At 38.3% G+C, this 19,134-nt stretch overlaps 1 protein-coding gene across 3 annotated transcripts in view; it reads left to right on the top strand.

Moving 5' to 3' along the window:
• slc66a2 (solute carrier family 66 member 2) overlaps nucleotides 1-18,464 on the top strand; it is a 47,473-nt gene extending 29,009 nt beyond the window's left edge. For all 3 annotated transcript variants that reach the window (XM_073050787.1, XM_073050766.1, XM_073050776.1), the window contains 2 exons: nucleotides 8,585-8,801; nucleotides 14,769-18,464. In XM_073050787.1, coding sequence (XP_072906888.1) covers nucleotides 8,585-8,801; nucleotides 14,769-14,976 — 425 coding nt within the window. In that variant the 3' untranslated portion in view covers nucleotides 14,977-18,464. The remainder of the gene's footprint in view (nucleotides 1-8,584; nucleotides 8,802-14,768) is intronic.
• The last annotated feature ends 670 nt before the right edge of the window (nucleotides 18,465-19,134 follow it).

Here is a 19,134-nt window from a genome sequence, read left to right as displayed (position 1 = left end):
GTACCTGTGGGAGTTTTTGGGCTTCTGATGCATATTCGTTCCTGAGATAGAAATGGAGTTGGAGAAGAAAGGGAAGAGTGAAGTCACAAATGGAGCATGTAAACGTGAAAACAGTGGAATTTGGCAGCAGTCATAACGAAATGCTTGAATTGTGTATGATACCTACAATAAAAGTCATAGTCACAATGACAGAACTATTGGACTGTCTAAATCACATGTGGTTCATTAATGTCCTTTAGCATCGTTAGCCAGTTGGACCTGTGTATATACATGTCACATCTATCTGGTTGACTCTGAAGTGGCCTGGTAATTCATTTCTATTCAAGTGGAATAAGCAATGTCTTCATTTAACAGTGATGCTCTGATCTAGGAAAATCAATTTAAAGAAAACCCCACAATTATTTTAAAAAAACACTTTGAATTAATATTGCTAACATAGACAGGGAGAGAAATATATTGGAAACAGTTTGCACAAGAAATCAGTAAGGGTTAAGCATATCAACATAAATGGTGCGAATTCAAACTTTGTCTCAGTGTAAATTAATGAAGGTGTCCTTATATTACTGCAAGTGTTTATATTGGATTCTAGGTTCCTTGTCATCAAAAGCACAAAGCAAAATTTAGTCGGTGTGTGGCAGTGATTTGGAAACTGAGGGATTTGTACTTCAGATGGTTACCTGTTTGAAAGGAGGTATAACTCCTATAACTCTGGGAGATCTGGTTGAGGCCAGTCAAAGCAGATGCTAATCTTGGTAATGTTGTTGCAGAGAATAGACATTAAATTAGTGAAATTTGTATAAGAAGCTTTTGGGCTTCTTATATGTGTGCCTAGCACCAAAGCAATGATGTTACTGCTGGATTTTTGGCTTCCTGCAAAAATCTTGTGTTCACTGTAGCAAAATTTTTTTTCCCGATTTTGAGATTGTGATCAGGCACAATCAATTCAACGGAACTGTTGGCATGCAGTAGCAGTCATGACTTCGTATAGGTGGAACAGCCAGTCCCATTGACAAATTCTCTAAATGTTCCAAAAAGAAATAAAGCAATTATTACGTAATTAAATTATATATTTCAAAGAGCAATAAATGTAAGATCTTGTGTTGCTTCCTAATGAGAGTGCAAGCTTGCTTTTGATTTCCAAAAAAATCAAAGTTTGCTTTATAGACTCAATACTAGCTTAATGTGCAGAACCATTGAACAGAAAAAATAAGTATGATTAAGATAGAAGCTAAAATATTTCAAAGCCAAAAAACTAAATCAAATCCAATTTGTGGAAATATTGACATTAGAATCCATAAAAATATTGATAAAATTACACAGCTGACTGTGCCTAGCTGAAGTTGACATGCTACAGTACTGCAGATTGCAATAGCAGTGTTCTACGTGGGTGTAAAGTTGTAAGCTCCAAAGCTGCTTTTCAAATAGACTTGATTGTTCTGTATTGTGGAGTATACCTCCTCTGGGATAATGATCTAAAAGTGCAAGTGTATCTGCATCCTGTAGGCTGCAGTAATGACTGGCTTCATTGCTGGGGAATCACTTTTATGAACTTGAATTCTGAATGTTATTTGCTTATTTTTACTATTTGCACAATTCTTTTTTTTTCCCCTGCAGATTGGGTGGGTGGTTGTTGTTTTTTTTTAATGGGTTCTATTGGGTTTGTAGCTGCCTATAAGGAGACTAATCTCAAGGTTGTATACTTTGAACTTTGAGTCATTGAATATATTCAAGGGTATGATGGATGGTTTTTGGTTAACTAAGGAGTCAAGGGCTGTAGGAATTGGACAGGGAAATGAAACTGAGAATAGGTTTTTAAATTTCCTGGCTTAGGTATCTTCTTGTATCTAAGTCACCGGCAATTTAATGTGCTTGATTATTGTATGTCAACTTGATATGGCACTTTCAAATATCTATGAACAAATATCACCAAGTGACTGGTTTTGCACTCTTTCATATATTATATACATTTTATTTGTCCAACCATATGTATCTTATAAAATGTTCAAACAAATTGTGAAACTTGTTGGGCCCAGTGGCCTGTTTCAGTGCAGTACAAGCTAACTTTTTAACAGACTCTTGTATTTTTATTATTCTATCTCTAATTTGCAGCTTTTCACTATGGGTACATTCATCAAATTTTGCATCTTTGAAAAATGGGATATTGTTCTTTCACTTCTTTCAGAAGTTTAGTTTCAAAGGGCCACGTAGCAGTTTTTGTTCTCTCTCTCCTTCTTCCTTTTTGTGTCCCTCACCCATTGAACATTGTCTTGCACAAAATTACTTATTTTAAGGTCAAAATTACTGACCTTATTACTTATAAGGTCAGCTCACAAAGTGGCAATGACCCATCACTTCTGAACGAGCTCCATGCCTTTTATGCACACTTTGACAGGGAGAACTGTGATATACCCATACAAGCCTCCACATCACTGGATGGTCCTGTAATCTTACTTTCTGAAGCTCATATCCAGGCATTCTTTAAAAGAGTGAATTCATAAAAGGCATCTGGTCCAGACGGAAATTTAAGAGACTACTAGACAGGTATATGGAGGAATTTAAGGTGGGGGGTTATATGGGAGGCAGGGTTTAAGGGTCAGCACAACATTGTGGGCTGAAGGGCCTGTACTGTGCTGTATTGTTCTACGTTCTACGTTAATGTATCAGCGACACATTCCTCCCAACCTTTTGTACAGGAACCACTGCCTTGTGAAGGCAATGTTCATCATTGTGCTATCTTCTCACAGCCGCCATCATGCATGAAGCACAGAAGCTGAAAATCCCACAGTACCAGGTTCAAGAACAGCTCTATGCCTTCAACCATTCAATTTTTGAACCAACATGCAAAACCTTAATCATTCTTTTTAGCAATGCTATGAACACTTTGTCCATTTAGCACTAAAATTGATATTTTAATTTTTTTTGTAAGCACTGTTTAGTCCATCTGCTGTTCACTCTTCACTCTCCAAGCAAAGAAAATATGCTCAGTGGCCAATTTAGTAGGTACATGCATATATACCTGCTCATCAATGCAAACATCTAATCAAACAATCATGTGGCAGCAACTCTATGCTTAAGAGCATACTGACAAGGTGAAGAGGTTCAGTTGTTGTTCAGGCCAAACATCAAAATGGGAAGAAATGTGATCTAAGTGACTTTGATCGTGGAATGATGTTGGTACCAGACGAGGTGGTGTGAGTATTACAGAAACCATGAACCTCTTGGGATTTCCACTCATGAGTCTCTGGACCAGGGGTTCCCAATCATTTTTGTGCCATGGACCAGTGCCATTAAGCAAGGTGTCTGGGAACCGCTGCTCTAGAGTCTACACAGAATGGTGCAAAAACAGGAGAAACATCCAGGGAGTGGTAATTCTGTGGACAAAATGCCTTGTTAGTGAGAGAGGTCGGAGGATATTGTCCAAACTGGTTCCAGCTGACAGGAAGGCAACAGTAACTCGCGTTATACCAGTGGTTTGCAGACAAGCATCTCTGACCGCAGAAACACGTCAAATTTTTAAATTGATGGGCTATATCAGCAGAAGGCCATGAACTTGCAGCATGTAGGTTGTTGCATACGTACCATACTTTGTTACTTTGCACAATGCATATAAATGTAAACTTTGATAGTTTTATAGGAATAATTTTTTTTGTTTATAGAATTATTACAGATTTGTTACACTTGGGCATCATTTAGCCCATCAAATTTTGTATTGCAATGTGGATCCAATCAAGGAGAATACTTTTCTCTGTAGATGTAAAGATTTAAAAAAATATTTAAAACTCGTGAAAATGTATCTCTCTGTCAAGGGAGGAACAAGCTTTAAGTATAGTTTAGGTGCTGGCCTGTAGCACAAACTACCAAGAATAATTGGTACATATGAGACCGAGAAACTAAGAGTTCTCTCATTAGTTTTGCTATGAGAACTTTTGACAGGATGTTGCTCAGTAACTTTTAACTTGCCTATATAAGACCCGGACAGTCATGTAAAACCTAAAATTACATAATGAGGGGAAAAGATCCAGAAGCATTGTCAGTAAATCAGTTTGTTGTTTAAGCTGGAAAAAAAATAAACCCAGATGTAAACTACCATTGTAACATCAAGGGTTCGAAAAGGGTTTAATGTTCAAGAATTTTCTTTTAAAAGTTATTTTCTTTTCCCTGTGGATAAGTGTTTGATTCTACTTTAGTTTCTTCCTGATGAGGTTGCTGTTTAGCACTGAGATTATGGGCAAGAATGTATATCTTTAAAAAAAATATTTAGCAATATCCTCAAACATTAGGGCAGCAGGTCACTTGTAAACAATATTACCTTTTGCAGTTTGAAAATGAAATCAACATTGTACTTGGTTGGGGAGATATTTCTAATAATACTTATTATATTTCTTTAAATTGGTTCTAATAAGTTGTGTAGGAAGAGTGGAAGGTTAAAAATTGGGAATGGCAATGGCACCATGGGAGGTCGCTGGATCAGAGAAGAATAGTTTGGGATATTGTCTTAATGACAGTAACCTAGAGGCGCAGAATTTTTTCTGAGCCACAAAACATACAGTGAAACATCAGGTTTTGTGCATTATATGTGCAACCCCCCCCCACCTCCCAGCATTATTCTTTTGCACATGAAACCCAGGGATCATGTGAAATTAAAATGAGTAACAAGAGAACTAGACAATGACAGGTATGGTTGTAGTGTAACTGAGGGAAGCCAAGGGAAGTTCAGATCTTGTTGGCATTAGGTTAAGATAATGATGGCTGCATTTGAGCATTTGTGAAGGAATATGGTATCATTGACATGACCATGTACGTTGTACACAGGGCATTGGGTGCACAGAATGAGCTTCCAGTGGAAACTATAGAGCCAGGTACAATGGCCTTTTAAAAAAAACATTTTCACGAGTACATGGGCCAAATGCAGGCAAATTGGATATTGGATTAGATCAGATAGGTACCTTTATTGGCATGGACGAGTTGGTCCAATGGGCCTTTTTCCATGATGCATAACTCTGATGTCAGGGCTTTGAAGATGCCAGTCATCCTTGGGTCCAGTATTGAGTTTGAAAGGCATTCCCATGGGGTGTGCTTTGAGTTAGGTGTGTGCCTGTGAGGGGCAAGTTCAAAATCTAAAAAGATCATACCTATGTGAGGGTCCACATGTTGGCCTCAGCAACAATGAAGCAAATCAGTCTGGTTCCCTTTGTATAGCAATGCACAGTAGAGTTTCTGGGCCAAGGGCAATGTTTTTGTGCACAGTGCTGATCGCATACTTGGGCATGGATACAAAACCTGCTCTGAAAGGTGAAACGTAACCTTTTAACTGGGAAGGCTGAAGTACGATAATAAAAGATAATGTCATATTTGTCAGTCTTGGTCAGATCCTATCAATGTTCAGTTCCACATGACAAGATTCAAGAGAACTGTTGTGGATATTTTAAAATTCATTTTAAAGGATGTGGGCTTTGCATACAAGGCCATTATTTATTTCCTACCCAAAAGTTCTTGAGAAGCTGGTAGTAAGCTCACATTTTGAGTCTTTTTCACCCCCCCCCCCCCGTGCTTTTGGGTTAGAACTTCCAGGATATAGTTCCATTGATAAAAGAGCAACAATGTGTGTTTCCAAGTTTTAAGATAATTTTTGACCTAAGATGACCTGCAAGTGTGGCTGCTGCTCTTGCCATTGACGGTAGAGGTCAGGTTCATTTTGTAGGTAGTTCCAAAGGGTTGGAGGGTTAGGGTAGTGGATGGGATGCCTACAAGGCAGACTGTTTTGTTTCTGTGTGTTGATCAGTTTTATTCAGTGTTGGTGTTGGGCTTGTTCAGGAATGTGGAGGGTATACAAACATGCCTGACTTGTGCCTTGTAGAAAGATTATGGGTTGTATAAAGTAGGTTAGTAACTGCACAACATTGTTCTTTGACCTGCTCTTGTAACCAATATATTTATGGAGCCGGGCCAGTAGAGGTTCTTGGTAGTGATAAGCAATTTTCCATATTGAATTCCTGTCATCAACAAACAATATATAATTACCTTGTGGTTCATCTTTTACACTACTTATTTTTGTAACCTACAGTAGTTGCATTGTACTGGTGCCACGAAACAACACATTTCATGAACTTCGTATGTGAGTGATAGTAATCCTGATTCTGGATAGTTAGGATGGAGAACACATTTTTAATGTGTTTGACTATTGTAAAGGTTACAGACATGGGATTAACTATAAAAGGTTCTATACACTAGGTTTGCACTTCCCTGAAATTTGAAAGTGCGGGGTATCATTTAAGTTGTAAAGGATATTTTGGGGATAGATACAGATTTAGATATATTCTGACATGTATTCTTGCATCAGGAGCATAAGGAAAAGATCATTGTTCTGAAGCAAATGTACAGATTTATTAGAATGAAGAACAGACATAGAACGCCGAATCAGCCTGATTTCACTTCATGCAAAAAGTCTAAAGCTTATCTCCTATTTGCACAGTTTCACTCCACTCCTCATCACCACTATATTTGCTGATCTGAACTTCTCAAAACTGTTTAAGACTTTAAAATAGCAGATTCGCTCCATATCTGTAATCTTTTTAATGCTAAAAGCAGTTTAAAAAAAATATAACTTGCAATCTTCCTGAAATAGCTTCCTATGCATCTCTACCTTTCACCTGTCATTCGCTGTTTTACATTCGGCTGCGTAGATTCTAACCTTTGAGTTTCTCCCTAAACCTCTATCCTTCAACCCTGCTTAAAACTTGCTGAAGTTGATTAAGGTAGCAATTAACTTTTCAACATCTTCTTGGGTTCCAATCAGTGAAGTACTTTAACATTTTGTTCCTACATTACTGGTGCTGTACATTAGTAATCTGTGGCTGAGAGTGCAAATGTAGTGTCAGATTAAGAATGCCTGTGGAAGTCTGGTGGTATCAGGATTTGTAATTGAAATTTAAAAAATAAATTTAATTTGAAAAAATTTTATCTACATGGGTTCTGGTTAATTGGGCCTTTGGTTTTTGGGCCACTTTTTTGGAACAATTCTTAAAGAACAAAAACAAATCAAGAAAATAGCTGGAATTCCCTCTGTTTATTTGAGACACTGTAGCTTAATTGGGATGAGAGACTGTCAGTCACATGAATTTGTATGGTCGTTAGAAACTAGTCCACTCTAAACACTGTTTAGAGTGAACAGTTGATTTTGCTTGTGTTGTGTATCCATTAGAGCTGATGGATGCTGATTCAACAAGCAGTGATTTTTTTTCATATGATTTTTAAAAGAATTCTTGAGACCGTTGCCGTGAAAATATTTGACACTATCCAAAAATATTATTCTGCTGGATCAAATTAAAACCCATCTGCCTAACACCACTCATCATCAGCTGGTAGAGGTAACTGGAATGCCAAAATCGACAATTGAGTGCTTGATACTTCAGCAAGATAAACTATGAGAAGAATGGGCATTATGTGAGGAACAACAGGGAACATCCCAAAAATGAAAGCTTGAAGCATGCAGATGTTGCAGAGGTCCCCAATCAGTGTTTTTTTTATTGTAACTGGACAAGGTGTGAGTGCCATTGGACCAATGCTTATTTTTAAAAAAACAAAAGTCAGAGGTACTGGCTAAGAAGCTGGGTCATGAAGATTTTAAAGCAAGAGCTGGTTGGGTGTCTCGATGGAAATGTAGGCACCACATTAAGTTCAAGAAAGCACATAGCAAGAATTTAGGGCAGATTATATTTACAATGCTGATGAAACAGGCCTTTTTTTTTCAAATCATGCCACGCCAAACAACACCCTTGGCTACAAACACATAACACTATCCAGTTCAAAGAAAGCAATGGATCACAGAACTGTGTGTTCAAATATGTCAGGAACTGATTGAAAAATTGGTTACTGGGAAAAGTGTTAAACCTCTGCTTTAAGGGGTTAAGAATGGATAGTTTACCAATCTAGTACTATGCCAGTGTACACTCTATGAATTCCTCTGTCGGTAACCATTATGAACAAATACAGTTTTATAGTACTGTAGTAATATTGATGGTATTCTAATTTGTGTATTTCATTTAAATACATAATTTGTTACTCAATTAAATAGCAGTTTGCCTTTTTTTTAATATATACCTTTTTATCTATTTCCATGAAACTTTGTGTAATTTGGGCAGCTGTTTAATCGAGCCAAAATGTACTGGTCCCGATGGTTCCCAGTTAACCAGAATTGTGTGTGTGTAATTTATAAGCTATTGTAATTGTTTTCTTTTTGTATTGTTGAAAACAACAAATTTCACAACATGCTCCAGTGATATTTAAGCTGATTCTGATTTTTTCCAAAGAAACTAGCAATTCGGATAGAAATTTTAGTGTCCTATGTACTGTGGAAGAAATATGAAAGTGGAAATAGAAGCTCATTTATCACTGCATAGATAATGCCATTCCAGTAAACAGGAAAATGAATATAGTAGGATGTACAGTTTAAATCTATTATCTTCTCATGTAGCAATTGAATGTGACATGTTATAATGCTTATTTCATTGTGATATAATCTAAGACTATTAAAAGCCTAGAAATTTGTCAGGAACGTCTCTTAACATTTTTGTTTCTGCTTTAGACTTTGATCTACAGTACTTCTGGATGTGGAGCAGATTTATTGATTATATCCAATGCATATTGGCTTTCACTGTTGTAGCTGCATATATAACCTACCTCCTTATTGATTCTTCGCTCTTTGTGGAAACTCTGGGTTTCTTTGCTGTCTTCACTGAAGCCATGCTGGGGACACCGCAGCTGTATCGTAACTATGAGAACAAATCCACTGAAGGAATGAGGTAAGAAGGCCTGTGTAATACTGATAACATTTTTGTGGGAAGAACAAGCTTTTATTTAATTGTATGTTTGACCTGTTGATTACAATTTTGAGAGGACTAAAAAGCATAATCATATTCAAGTTTTAGCAAGTTGGTGTTGAAGGACAGTTGAAGCCAATGATAGTGGATAGCCAAATGTTGGTCAAGCCACCAGAAGAGTTCTCCGCTCTTTTGCATCTTCCTGAACTATGAAGCTTTGATTTTACACCACAGCTGATAGATTTCATCTCTAAAGCTGTAGCACTTAGTGCCACACTAAAATGTCAGCTTACATTGTAGGTTTCAATGGGTACATTTAATGTCAGAGTTGTATACAGTATACATCCTGAAATTCTTTTTCTTCCCAAACATCCACGAAATCAGAGGAGTGCCCCAAAGAATGAATAACAGTTAAACGTTAGCCCCGCACAGCTCCCCCCCACGCATAAGCAGCAGCACAGCGACGAGTACTCAAGCGTGCAGCAAAGCATCAATAAAGACACAGACTTACAGTACCCCAAAGACTACTCGTTCACCCGGTAATTCGACATACTACAGGCTCTCTCTCTCCCCCTAATAGGGAAAAAGAGGTGACCCGTTTCACAGCAAGAGGGGACACTTAACAAAACAACTCACTGACTTATGATGTTAAAAGTCTGTTGCTTCGCTTTTTCCAAGTTCTGTGCCCAAAGAACTCAGGTCTCTGGGCATGCAGACAGCTCGCTGTTTTTGATCTTCCGTGTACTCCCACGACACATCAGGCAGTGGCACCGACCTCAAATCTGCCCGCCTCCAGAGCCACGAAAATCCGGCACCCTGAAGGCACGCTAGTCTTCCAGGCTGGCTGCTTTTTGACGTGCTAAGGAAGCGTGTCCTTGGCACATCAAAAAGCGGCTGGTCATGAGGCCCTGAGAATGGGTCCCATTTCCGAAGTCTGCTTGTAACTTTAGGTCAGGGTCTTCAAAAGAACCCTGAAAAGGAAAAAAATGAGATATTAGAGATAGGAATAGAGCTGTTTTCGAAGATGCAAGCAAAGGAGTCGCCGATAGGCACCATCGTCCTAAGCTTCGCCCTCCCTCACATTTGCTTTGTACGGTTTTGGTCCTGGACTGGAAGTTGAGTACTTCAGGTGGCAAATGTGAGATCTCAAACAATATACAGAAGCAAATTTAAAGATGTAATTAATAATGCAGCATCCTAAAACTAAGGCTGCTAATAGATCAAGTGACTGCATCCCTCAAAATGACTTTCTTTTATTTGAAATATCTCTCATTAACTTAAACCAAGCTTTTCTTTTTAGGAACACGGAGTTGGGAATATGACAGAATCATTTGATTTCTTGACTCATTAAGAGTTGACCATAAGAGCAGAATTATGACATTTGCTCACCAAGTCTGCTCCACCATTTGATCTTGGCTGATTTATTTTCCCTCTCAACCCCATGCTCCTGTCTTCTTCCCGTAACCTATGATACCCTTACTAATCAAGAATGTGTCAACCTCCGCTTTAAATATAGCCAATGAATTGGACTCCACAGAGTTCGTGGCAATGAATTCCACAGATTCACCACCTCTTGGCTAAAGAAATTCCTCCTCATCTCTGTTCTGAAGGAACATTCATCTATTCTGAGGCTGTACTGTCTGGTCCTAAGTTCTCCCAGTACTCGAAACATCCCCTCCACATCCACTCTTATCTACTCCTTTCAATATTCAATAGTTTTCATTGAGGAGCACCTGCCCCCAATCATTCTTCCAAAATCTAGCAAGTACAGACCCAGAGCCAAATACTCCTGATATGTTAACCCTTTCATTCCTAGATCATTCTCAGAAACCTCCTGGACCCTCTCCAATGCCAGCACATCCTTCCTTAGATATGTGGCCCAAAACTGCTCATCAAAATATCAAAGATGGCCTGACCAATGCCTTATAAATCCTCATTATTACTTTTATCTTCTACTCCTCTCAACATGAATGTGATCATTGCATTTGTCTTCCTTACTACTCACTCGACCTGCAAGTTAGCCTTTAGGGAATCCTGCACAGGGTCTCCCCAGTCCCTTTGCACTTCCCATTTCTGAATTAGCTCCCCTATTTAAAGAACAGTTTATTGCTTTAGTAAACACAAAGTTCACTGCAGATGCTGTGGTCAAATCAAGACATACAAAAAAGCTGGATGAACTCAGCAGGTCGGGCAGCATCCGTTGAAAGAAGCAGTCAACGTTTCGGGTCAAGACCCTTCATCAGGACTCGAGTTTGGTCCTAAAGTTGTCCTGATGAAGGGTCTCAACCCGAAATGTTGACTGCTTCTTTCAACGGATGCTGCCCGACCTGCTGAGTTCATCCAGCTTTTTTGTACATCTTGAGTTTATTGCTTTATTGCTTTTATGAAATTGCATGACCATACACTTCCCTACGGGCTATTCCATCTGGCATTTCTTTGCCCATTCTTCTAATCTGTTTAAGTTCTTCTGCAGTCTCCCTGTTTCCTTAATACTACCTCCTCCTCCACCTACCCTTGTACCATATACAAACCTGTCACAAATCCATCAGTTCAGTCATCCAGATTATTAACATATAATCTGAAAAGTAGCAGGCCCAACACTGACCTCTGTGCAACACCGTCGGTTAGCAGCAACCTACCAGAAAAAGTCCTGTTTATTCCCACTCTGTCTTCTGGCAGTTGGCCAATCTAATCATTTTTCTAACTTTTGTTTAGAGATTCAGCAACAGGCCCTTAGGCCCTAACAAGTCAGTGCTTCCCAATTACAACTACTTGATCAATTAGCTTACTAACCTGTATGTGGGAGGAAACCAGAGCACCTGTAGGAAACCAATACAGTTGAGAGAAAAATGTACAAACTCCTTGTAGGCAGCTGTGGGAATTGAACGCAAGTTGTTTCCACTGTAATAGTGTTATGCTAAAACTATGCTACTGTATCACCTATCTTTGGTTCATGCTAGTATCTTTCCTGTAATACCATGGAGTCTTAAGTTGTTTAGCAGTCACATGTGCAGCACCTTAAAGGCCTTTTGAAAATCCAAGTTAAGAAAAATCCACTGATTTTTCTTTGTCTACCCTTCCTATCATTTTGTCAAATAATTCCAATTTCCACAGTGAAGACTGTTGCAAAATACTTATTCCATTCCTTGCCCCCCCCCCCAATTACTACCTCTCCAGCATCATTTTCCAGTGATCCAATATCCACTCTCGCCTCTTTTCCTCTTTATATATCTGGAAAAAAAAATCTGGTAATGGCAGCAAAATCGAGGCCCGAAGTGAATTGCCGTGGTGGGGCCGGGTCCTAGTGTGAGGTTCAGGCAATTTAAACACCGGCTCGGATAGTCTGAGGGCCCCTCTCTGTGACAGTAGGGTTGTGAGAGTGCCCCCAGCTGCTGTGCTTCATGTCTGCGAACTTTGCGGTGATTTGCCCCGCTAATACGATGAATGCCTAGTCTGTGGTGCTCTCGGGATTTGGATCGAAGGATTCCGTTTGGCTCAGAATGCTGTTCTTGCTCGCTTCTATTGTTTGCATGAGTTTTGTGTTGTTTTTTCCCCCCTCTTTCTCTGGGCGTTGGTCTTGTGTTTTTTTTAAGTGGGTTCTTTTGAGTTCCTTGCTTTGCAACTGCCTGTAAGTAAACAATTCTCAAGGTTGTATAATTTATACATTGATAATAAATGCACTTTGAATCCCTGAATCTTTTTTGATACATTTGGCTAGCTTACCTTCATATTTCATCTTTTCTTTCCGTATGTTTTCTCTTTGCCTTCTGTTGCTTTTTAAAAGTTTCTCAATCCTCTAACTTCCCACTAATTTTTACTATATTATATGCTCTCTCTCTTGCTTTTCTGCTTGACTTCTGAGGTCATGCACAGTTACCTCGTCCTCCCTCTGGAATACTACTTCATGTTTGGGATGTATCTATTCTGCGCCTTCTAATTTGTCACCAGAAACTCCAGCCATTGCTGTTCCTCTGTCATCCCTGCTAATGTTCCCTTCCAATCAAATTTGTCCAGCTCCTCTCTCATGCCTCGGTAATTCCCTCTAATCTGTAATACTGATTCATCTGACTTTATCTTCTCTCTCAAACCGCAGAGTGAATTCTATCATATTATGATCACTTCCTCCAAAGGGTTCTTTACCTTAAGCTCCCTAATCATATCTGGTTCATTACACAGCACCCAATCCAGAATTGCCTTTCCCTTAGTGGGCTCAAACACAAGCTGCTGCAACAAGCCACATTATAAGCATTCTACAAATTCCCTGTCTTGGGATCCAGCACCAACTTGATTTTCCCAATCTGCCTGCATATTAAAATTCCCCACGACTGTGGTAACATAGCCCTCATTACATGCCTTTTCTATTTTTGCTGATATTTGTATCCCACATCTAGGCTACTGTTTGGGGCCCATCAGAGTCTTTTTACCCTTGCAGTTCCTTAACACTAACCAGAAGGATTCTACATCTTCTGATCCTATGTTATCTGTTTACATTTTTTTTAACCATTGGTGCTACCCTAACCCCCCTGCCTACTCTTTCATCTGTACCATCATCATATTCCTGCCCTGACTAGCACATGGCACTGTGAGTAATCCAGAGATTGCTACTTTGGAGGTCCTGTTCTTCAGCCTTTTCCCTAACTCCCTGTACTCACTGCATAGGACCTCTTTCCCCTTTATTCTGATGCCATTGCTGCCAATGTGCACCATAAGCTCTGGCTATTCACCCTTCTTCTTGAGAATCTTCTGCTGCTGCTCTGGGACATCCTGGCCCTAGCACCCGTGAGACAACACACCATTCTGGGTTCTCTTTTGTGGCCACAGATCTCCTGTCCATCCCCCTAACTATCACTACTACTTGGCTTCACTTTGCCCTTCCCTGCTGAGTCTCAGAGCCAGCCACAGTGGTACTGGCCTGGCTGCTGTTGCTGTGCCCTGATAGATCATTCTCTCCACCCCCCTCCAAAGGGGAATACTTATTGCTGAGAGGAATGGCCTGCACTGACTGCTCACTCTCCTTCGCCTGACTACCTACTCTCTGAAGCCTTCAGCCTGGCTGTAACCACCTCAGTAAAAGACTCATCAATGAAATTTTCAGCCTCCCAGATCATCTTGAGTGCATCCAACTCCAGCTCCAGTTCCTTGACCTTGTCAGTCAGGAGCTGAAGTTGAGACCAGTGCTGTTACTGTTTTCGATGCCTTCAGCCAAAAATTCTAAGAAGTGCAGAGGAAGTTGCTGAGGCAGAGATAGGATGATGCAAATGTAAAATGGTTCTTGTCTTAGTTTGCTGAGTTTTGAGGGAACAGGAAAGATGTACATTTATTTAGTGTCTTTCATTTTCCTAAACATTTTCCCACCAACAAATTGCTTATTGTAATGTAGAAAATTTGTGCACAGCAAGCTCCCACAGTCATTAAGATAAGGTCCCACCTGTCTGCTTTTCATAATCTTAGTTGGACGATTACTAATGCCTCCCCTGCTTCTCTACAATATATTGCCTTAGGCTCTTTTCTATTCACCTGAGAACATAAGCAAAATTTTGTTTTAATATTTTATCCAAAAGATAGCACTTTTAACTATACAAGGTTCGCTTCACAGGAATGTTAACATTTTGTGTGATCTCTGTGCTGGAGGGGACTTAATTCAGTGGCAAGATTGCTACAGCGGATTATTTGTTCTTCCCAACTTTTAACTTTTATTCTTAAGTATTAAACAAAACTCAATTAGTCAATGTAAGTGAAATAAAAGATCTGGTAAATGCAAACACTTATTTTTTTTGTGGAGCTCTGTGGTAGTAAAACCAGCAGGTAGCAACTAATCAGTCTTCCAGGTAGTGAAACAGACAGTGTATAAAATTTACAGCAATACAGTTTATCCTGTAAACACTTGAGTTTACCCAAGTGTTGTAAATGAATGATTAGTAATTTTCAATGTTTTCACTCCCCATGAAGTATCACAATGGTGTTGATGTGGATGAGTGGCGACACTTTCAAGACTGCTTACTTCATTCTGAACCAGGCACCTTTCCAGTTCTGGGTATGTGGATTGCTCCAAGTTTGTGTTGATATTACTATCCTCTTTCAAGCTTACTACTATGACCGTTACCCTCAGAAACCATCTTCTCACACAGTTCCTTCCACGAGCACCAAGGCACTTTAACTGCAACGTTATTCAACAGGAGCACCAAATGATCATATCTTGCAAGGGACAGCAAAGCCCTCAAAATTGAACCAGTGCCAATAATATAATGTTGGTTCTCAGGATTCTGGAAGGATCTCAAAGTTTCTTTCAAGAAAAAAAAAAGTTACATGGTTAAACTATTGTCAGTACGTCTTTGATTATTTATATGTTCTATTATGTTTAATTCACCATTGTCTTTCACTTGGTTTATCTAAATGCCTTACCATATGTATAATTTTGGAACATTTTTGTTTTCTGGGATTCCCCCCCCCCCCCCACCCCCCTGGTGTTTTGTACATTTTGCAGTGTGATTGTGTTTTGATCTTCTAACAAAAACAGTTTGTTAAATCCTTCATGTCCAAAGAGTCTTGCACTAAGCACCCACTTTTAAACATGAATCTTTTGATTCATTTTCATGTGTTACTTTATTATGACCACTTTCTTCTCAAAAAGCCACAAGGAGACAAATTTAAAAGAAATTAGTTTGATATTTGGAAGGCACAGAATCCACTTTCACATTACTTTGTTCAAGTGATCTGAGTAATTTCATCAGTAACTGGTTAAAACAGCTTTCAGAGGTATTGTGGGGAACTGGGAGCCAACTTAATTTGTTTATGATTGGATGCCACAGTGATGTTGCCCATTGGTACTGGGCACAATGGAGTGGAAGAAAAAGTATGGACTTTAATTTTGTGCTTCGGATCCCCACCACACTTCACACCAGGTGCTTATCCAGGGTGACTTCTGAGGGCCTCTCAGAGTGAAAAGTGTTGGTACAACATTGACAAGGGAAACTAAGATATTTGCTCTATCATAAATGATAGACGATCACTGGAGAAGAGCAAAAAGTAAAGGAAAATATTTTGTCAGATATACTCAGTACTCAGCAATGAAGTAAGTTAATTGTAGTCACTCTTCATCTTTAGTAAAAATAGTAATGGAAGTGAGAATTCTTTTTAACAAAATTGATGACGTTTACTCTTTCAATGATCTCCAAATGCTGACTCTATTTTTACCCTTTCCTCTAGATTTATTGGCATGTTATCTTCACACATCAATTTTGCTTGGTGGTGTAGCAATCATTCTTAAACACAGATCTAGTTTGCCTTTCGTCTGCCCCAGTTCTCAATGTTCTCATTGGTGCTTAAATCTGCCTACATTTTTTACAGAGGATTTGGTTAAATAAATAAGCACTTATATGTAAGAATTTTGACTATAATCCATTTTGGATGCTTCCTGTGCTGTTCTTCATATCAAAAGACTAACTCAATATTTTCTCTCTTCCCACTTGGGGAGCGTCCTGGTACATCATCTGCTTTCCCCACACCTTGGTGATTCCTTCATACTCAGCACTCTGAGACAGCCATTGGAGCCAGAGGCCAGGTTTTACCACTTTTAATATAGTTGATATAATCCAATCCATTTCCTACAAAGATAAGTCTGTATGATAACATTAACGGCTGAATAAAATTAAATCTGCTTTCCAGAATACTTTATTAAAGAACTTGGTACCAATGAATTCCAACCCCTTAAAGGAAGTATGATACAGTCCTTAGTTAACCAATCTTTTTTCATGTTCTTAAACTGTTGAACTCAGATCGGATCATTTTTTTGTGTGAGCAATAGTGTTACAATTAGTTATTTGGCATTCACAGGATTCCAGCAGTCTGTGAAATTGTGTTCTCTCAGACTGAAGTTAAACTGTCACCCGCTAATTTACAATGGCTGGAAGCAATTTCACCTATTTTTGTAAATAGGTGAGTAAAGCTGTTACAGAACTACTGCTCTAGGTGATTTATCTTTAGCTGTGTAGAGCAACAAATGAGAGTTATATCTTGAAACGTTCTTAACAATTTCAGAATTAGGTTATCACTGACTTAGATGACATAAAATTTGGTTTTTTGTGGCTGCAGTATGCAGTAGTGCAAAATCAAAATTGCTATAAAATTACAAAAATAATTAGTGCAAAACAAGGAATAAAGAGGTAGTGTTAATGAGTTTATGGACTGTTTAGAAAGGTGTTGGAGGAGGAGAAGGTGTTCCTGAATTGTTGAGTATGAGTCTTTAGGCTCCTTTACCACCTCCCCCAGTGGTGGTAATGAGATTTACAATCACCACTTTCTTAATTTTGCTTGGGAGCTATTCACTAAATTTTTGCTGAAACTTTGTCACTGGATAACATTTGCTCTACAACAGGTTGCTGGTTGTCATTGTTTGCTTTGGGCCTAAGTGACCTTACAAATTTAAAGAGGAACATTTTAAGCCAAGTTGTCTGTGCTTGTGTGTTCATATGGCAGCACGTGTATTCAAAACTTAGGGGCCTGCTAAATGCTGGCCTTTCTAATTTAGTTATCAAATAATTAAATTTTCTAAGATATTTTCTTAAAATACTTTTCAAATTCAAGGACAGTTCCATATCTGTGCCATATTTGTTCTTTTATTAGCTGCTTTTAAGATTTAGTAACAAAAACATTTATTCTGCTGAAACCAGTTTGCGCAGTTTTTCTTACTGGTGTTCTGAGTAAACCTTGTCTACCTTTATAACCCAAATTCTACAGTCACTGTGTAAACACTTACATAGGCCTAATCCGGTCATTTGTGCAGTTTGTAGCCAGCATATGGCCACAGTACAAGATAGAGCCTTCTGTTCTCAATTAGCAAGGGGAAAAAAATGAGGCTGATCTTGTCTGGCATCACCCATTGTAACTGCTAGCTTTTAGGCAAGTTCCTATACCTGTTTATAGTTTTAGTGTGAATTTCTGTAAACTCACAGGGAAGTCACACCATCTTATCATTTGCTTGCTTAGTATTTTGATATTTATTAAATACATACAATGGGATTTATACTTTGCTTTTGGGAATCTTAAAATCTCTATCTGCATTCCTAGAATATAAAATACCATTACTAGTGCATGTTGAAAAATAGAGATATTTCTAAACTTGATTCCTGATATTAGGTGCAATAATCTTAATTATGTTTACATAATGTTCTCTTGTCTATTTGGTTATTTTTGCTAAATGATAGGGAAGTATTTACAATGGTCAAATGGGTACATTTGGATCTCGCACTTCTTGACTGGTCATGAAATGTTGAAATGATTTTTCATTTTTTGTTTTTACAGATTACGTTGAGTAGGTTTACATCATTTTAGCATTTAGTGTATGTTTATAAGCATCTGAATAATTAACATCTTTGTATTATGTCAAATCTACCAAAAAAGTAAAAGATTTGTTCATTGTTTAAAGAAACCAGGTGAAAGGACTGAACTGGCACAAGAATGTTGCACAACACAACCAGCCTTAGCCTGTGCTGCCGATCAGCATTGTATGTAGGTGCTTTACTACTTATTGATGTATTATAAGGTTACTGAAGGAAACAAGAAAACATGACAAAACTTGAAGTGCATTCATTAGAGACTCTGTATTCATGTATTAAACTAAAACTTAAATAAAAGTATTTGGAACTGAGAATAGATTCTTGTGAATGCAATTATTTCCTTCCAATTAAATCATAGATTAGAGCACACATTTCTAATGTTATATTTATTATGTAAGTAAACACAAATATAAATTACAAATATGTACTATATTACTATTTTCATTTTGTCAAGAGTGATTCTGTTCATGGGATATGTTGCATTAAAATACATGTTAATTTTGATTTTCCTCGTGCATAGGAGTATGCCTTACAGATTATGCTCTTTTCTGCTACCGTTAACAAGTCTGGGACAGTCCAGACTGATTACTCAAGCAATGAATCATAGTTTTGATGATTAATAGTGGCACAGTTTTATGGATATGTTCTCTGATATAAATGTGCTATACTTTTTGAAAATGCATTAGAAGTCTTCAGCCACATACTAGCAGAAAAATGTGGTAATTTGTGCATTAACTTTTCATTCTCTGTGAAAGCCCAGACTTATTCACTTTTTCCTAAAATAAATCTGCATATCCAGTCAGCACTCTGTCTCAAACCAAAATGTGATAATTTATTCTTTTGAATAAAGAAATATTGTACAATGACAAACTGGAAACAATCATCAATGCTTTGAAAAAGCCCAGATCAACATGCGTACCTTCTGCTAATGAGCAACTTCTGTTTATCCAAACTTTGACGTGCTATTGTTTGTTGCGCTA

This window comes from Hemitrygon akajei, chromosome 1 (genome assembly GCF_048418815.1).
Source record: "Hemitrygon akajei chromosome 1, sHemAka1.3, whole genome shotgun sequence".
In the NCBI taxonomy this organism is placed as follows: domain Eukaryota; kingdom Metazoa; phylum Chordata; class Chondrichthyes; order Myliobatiformes; family Dasyatidae; genus Hemitrygon; species Hemitrygon akajei.
Note: the sequence above shows the minus strand (reverse complement) of the source record. Positions and strands in the feature narration are given on the sequence as shown.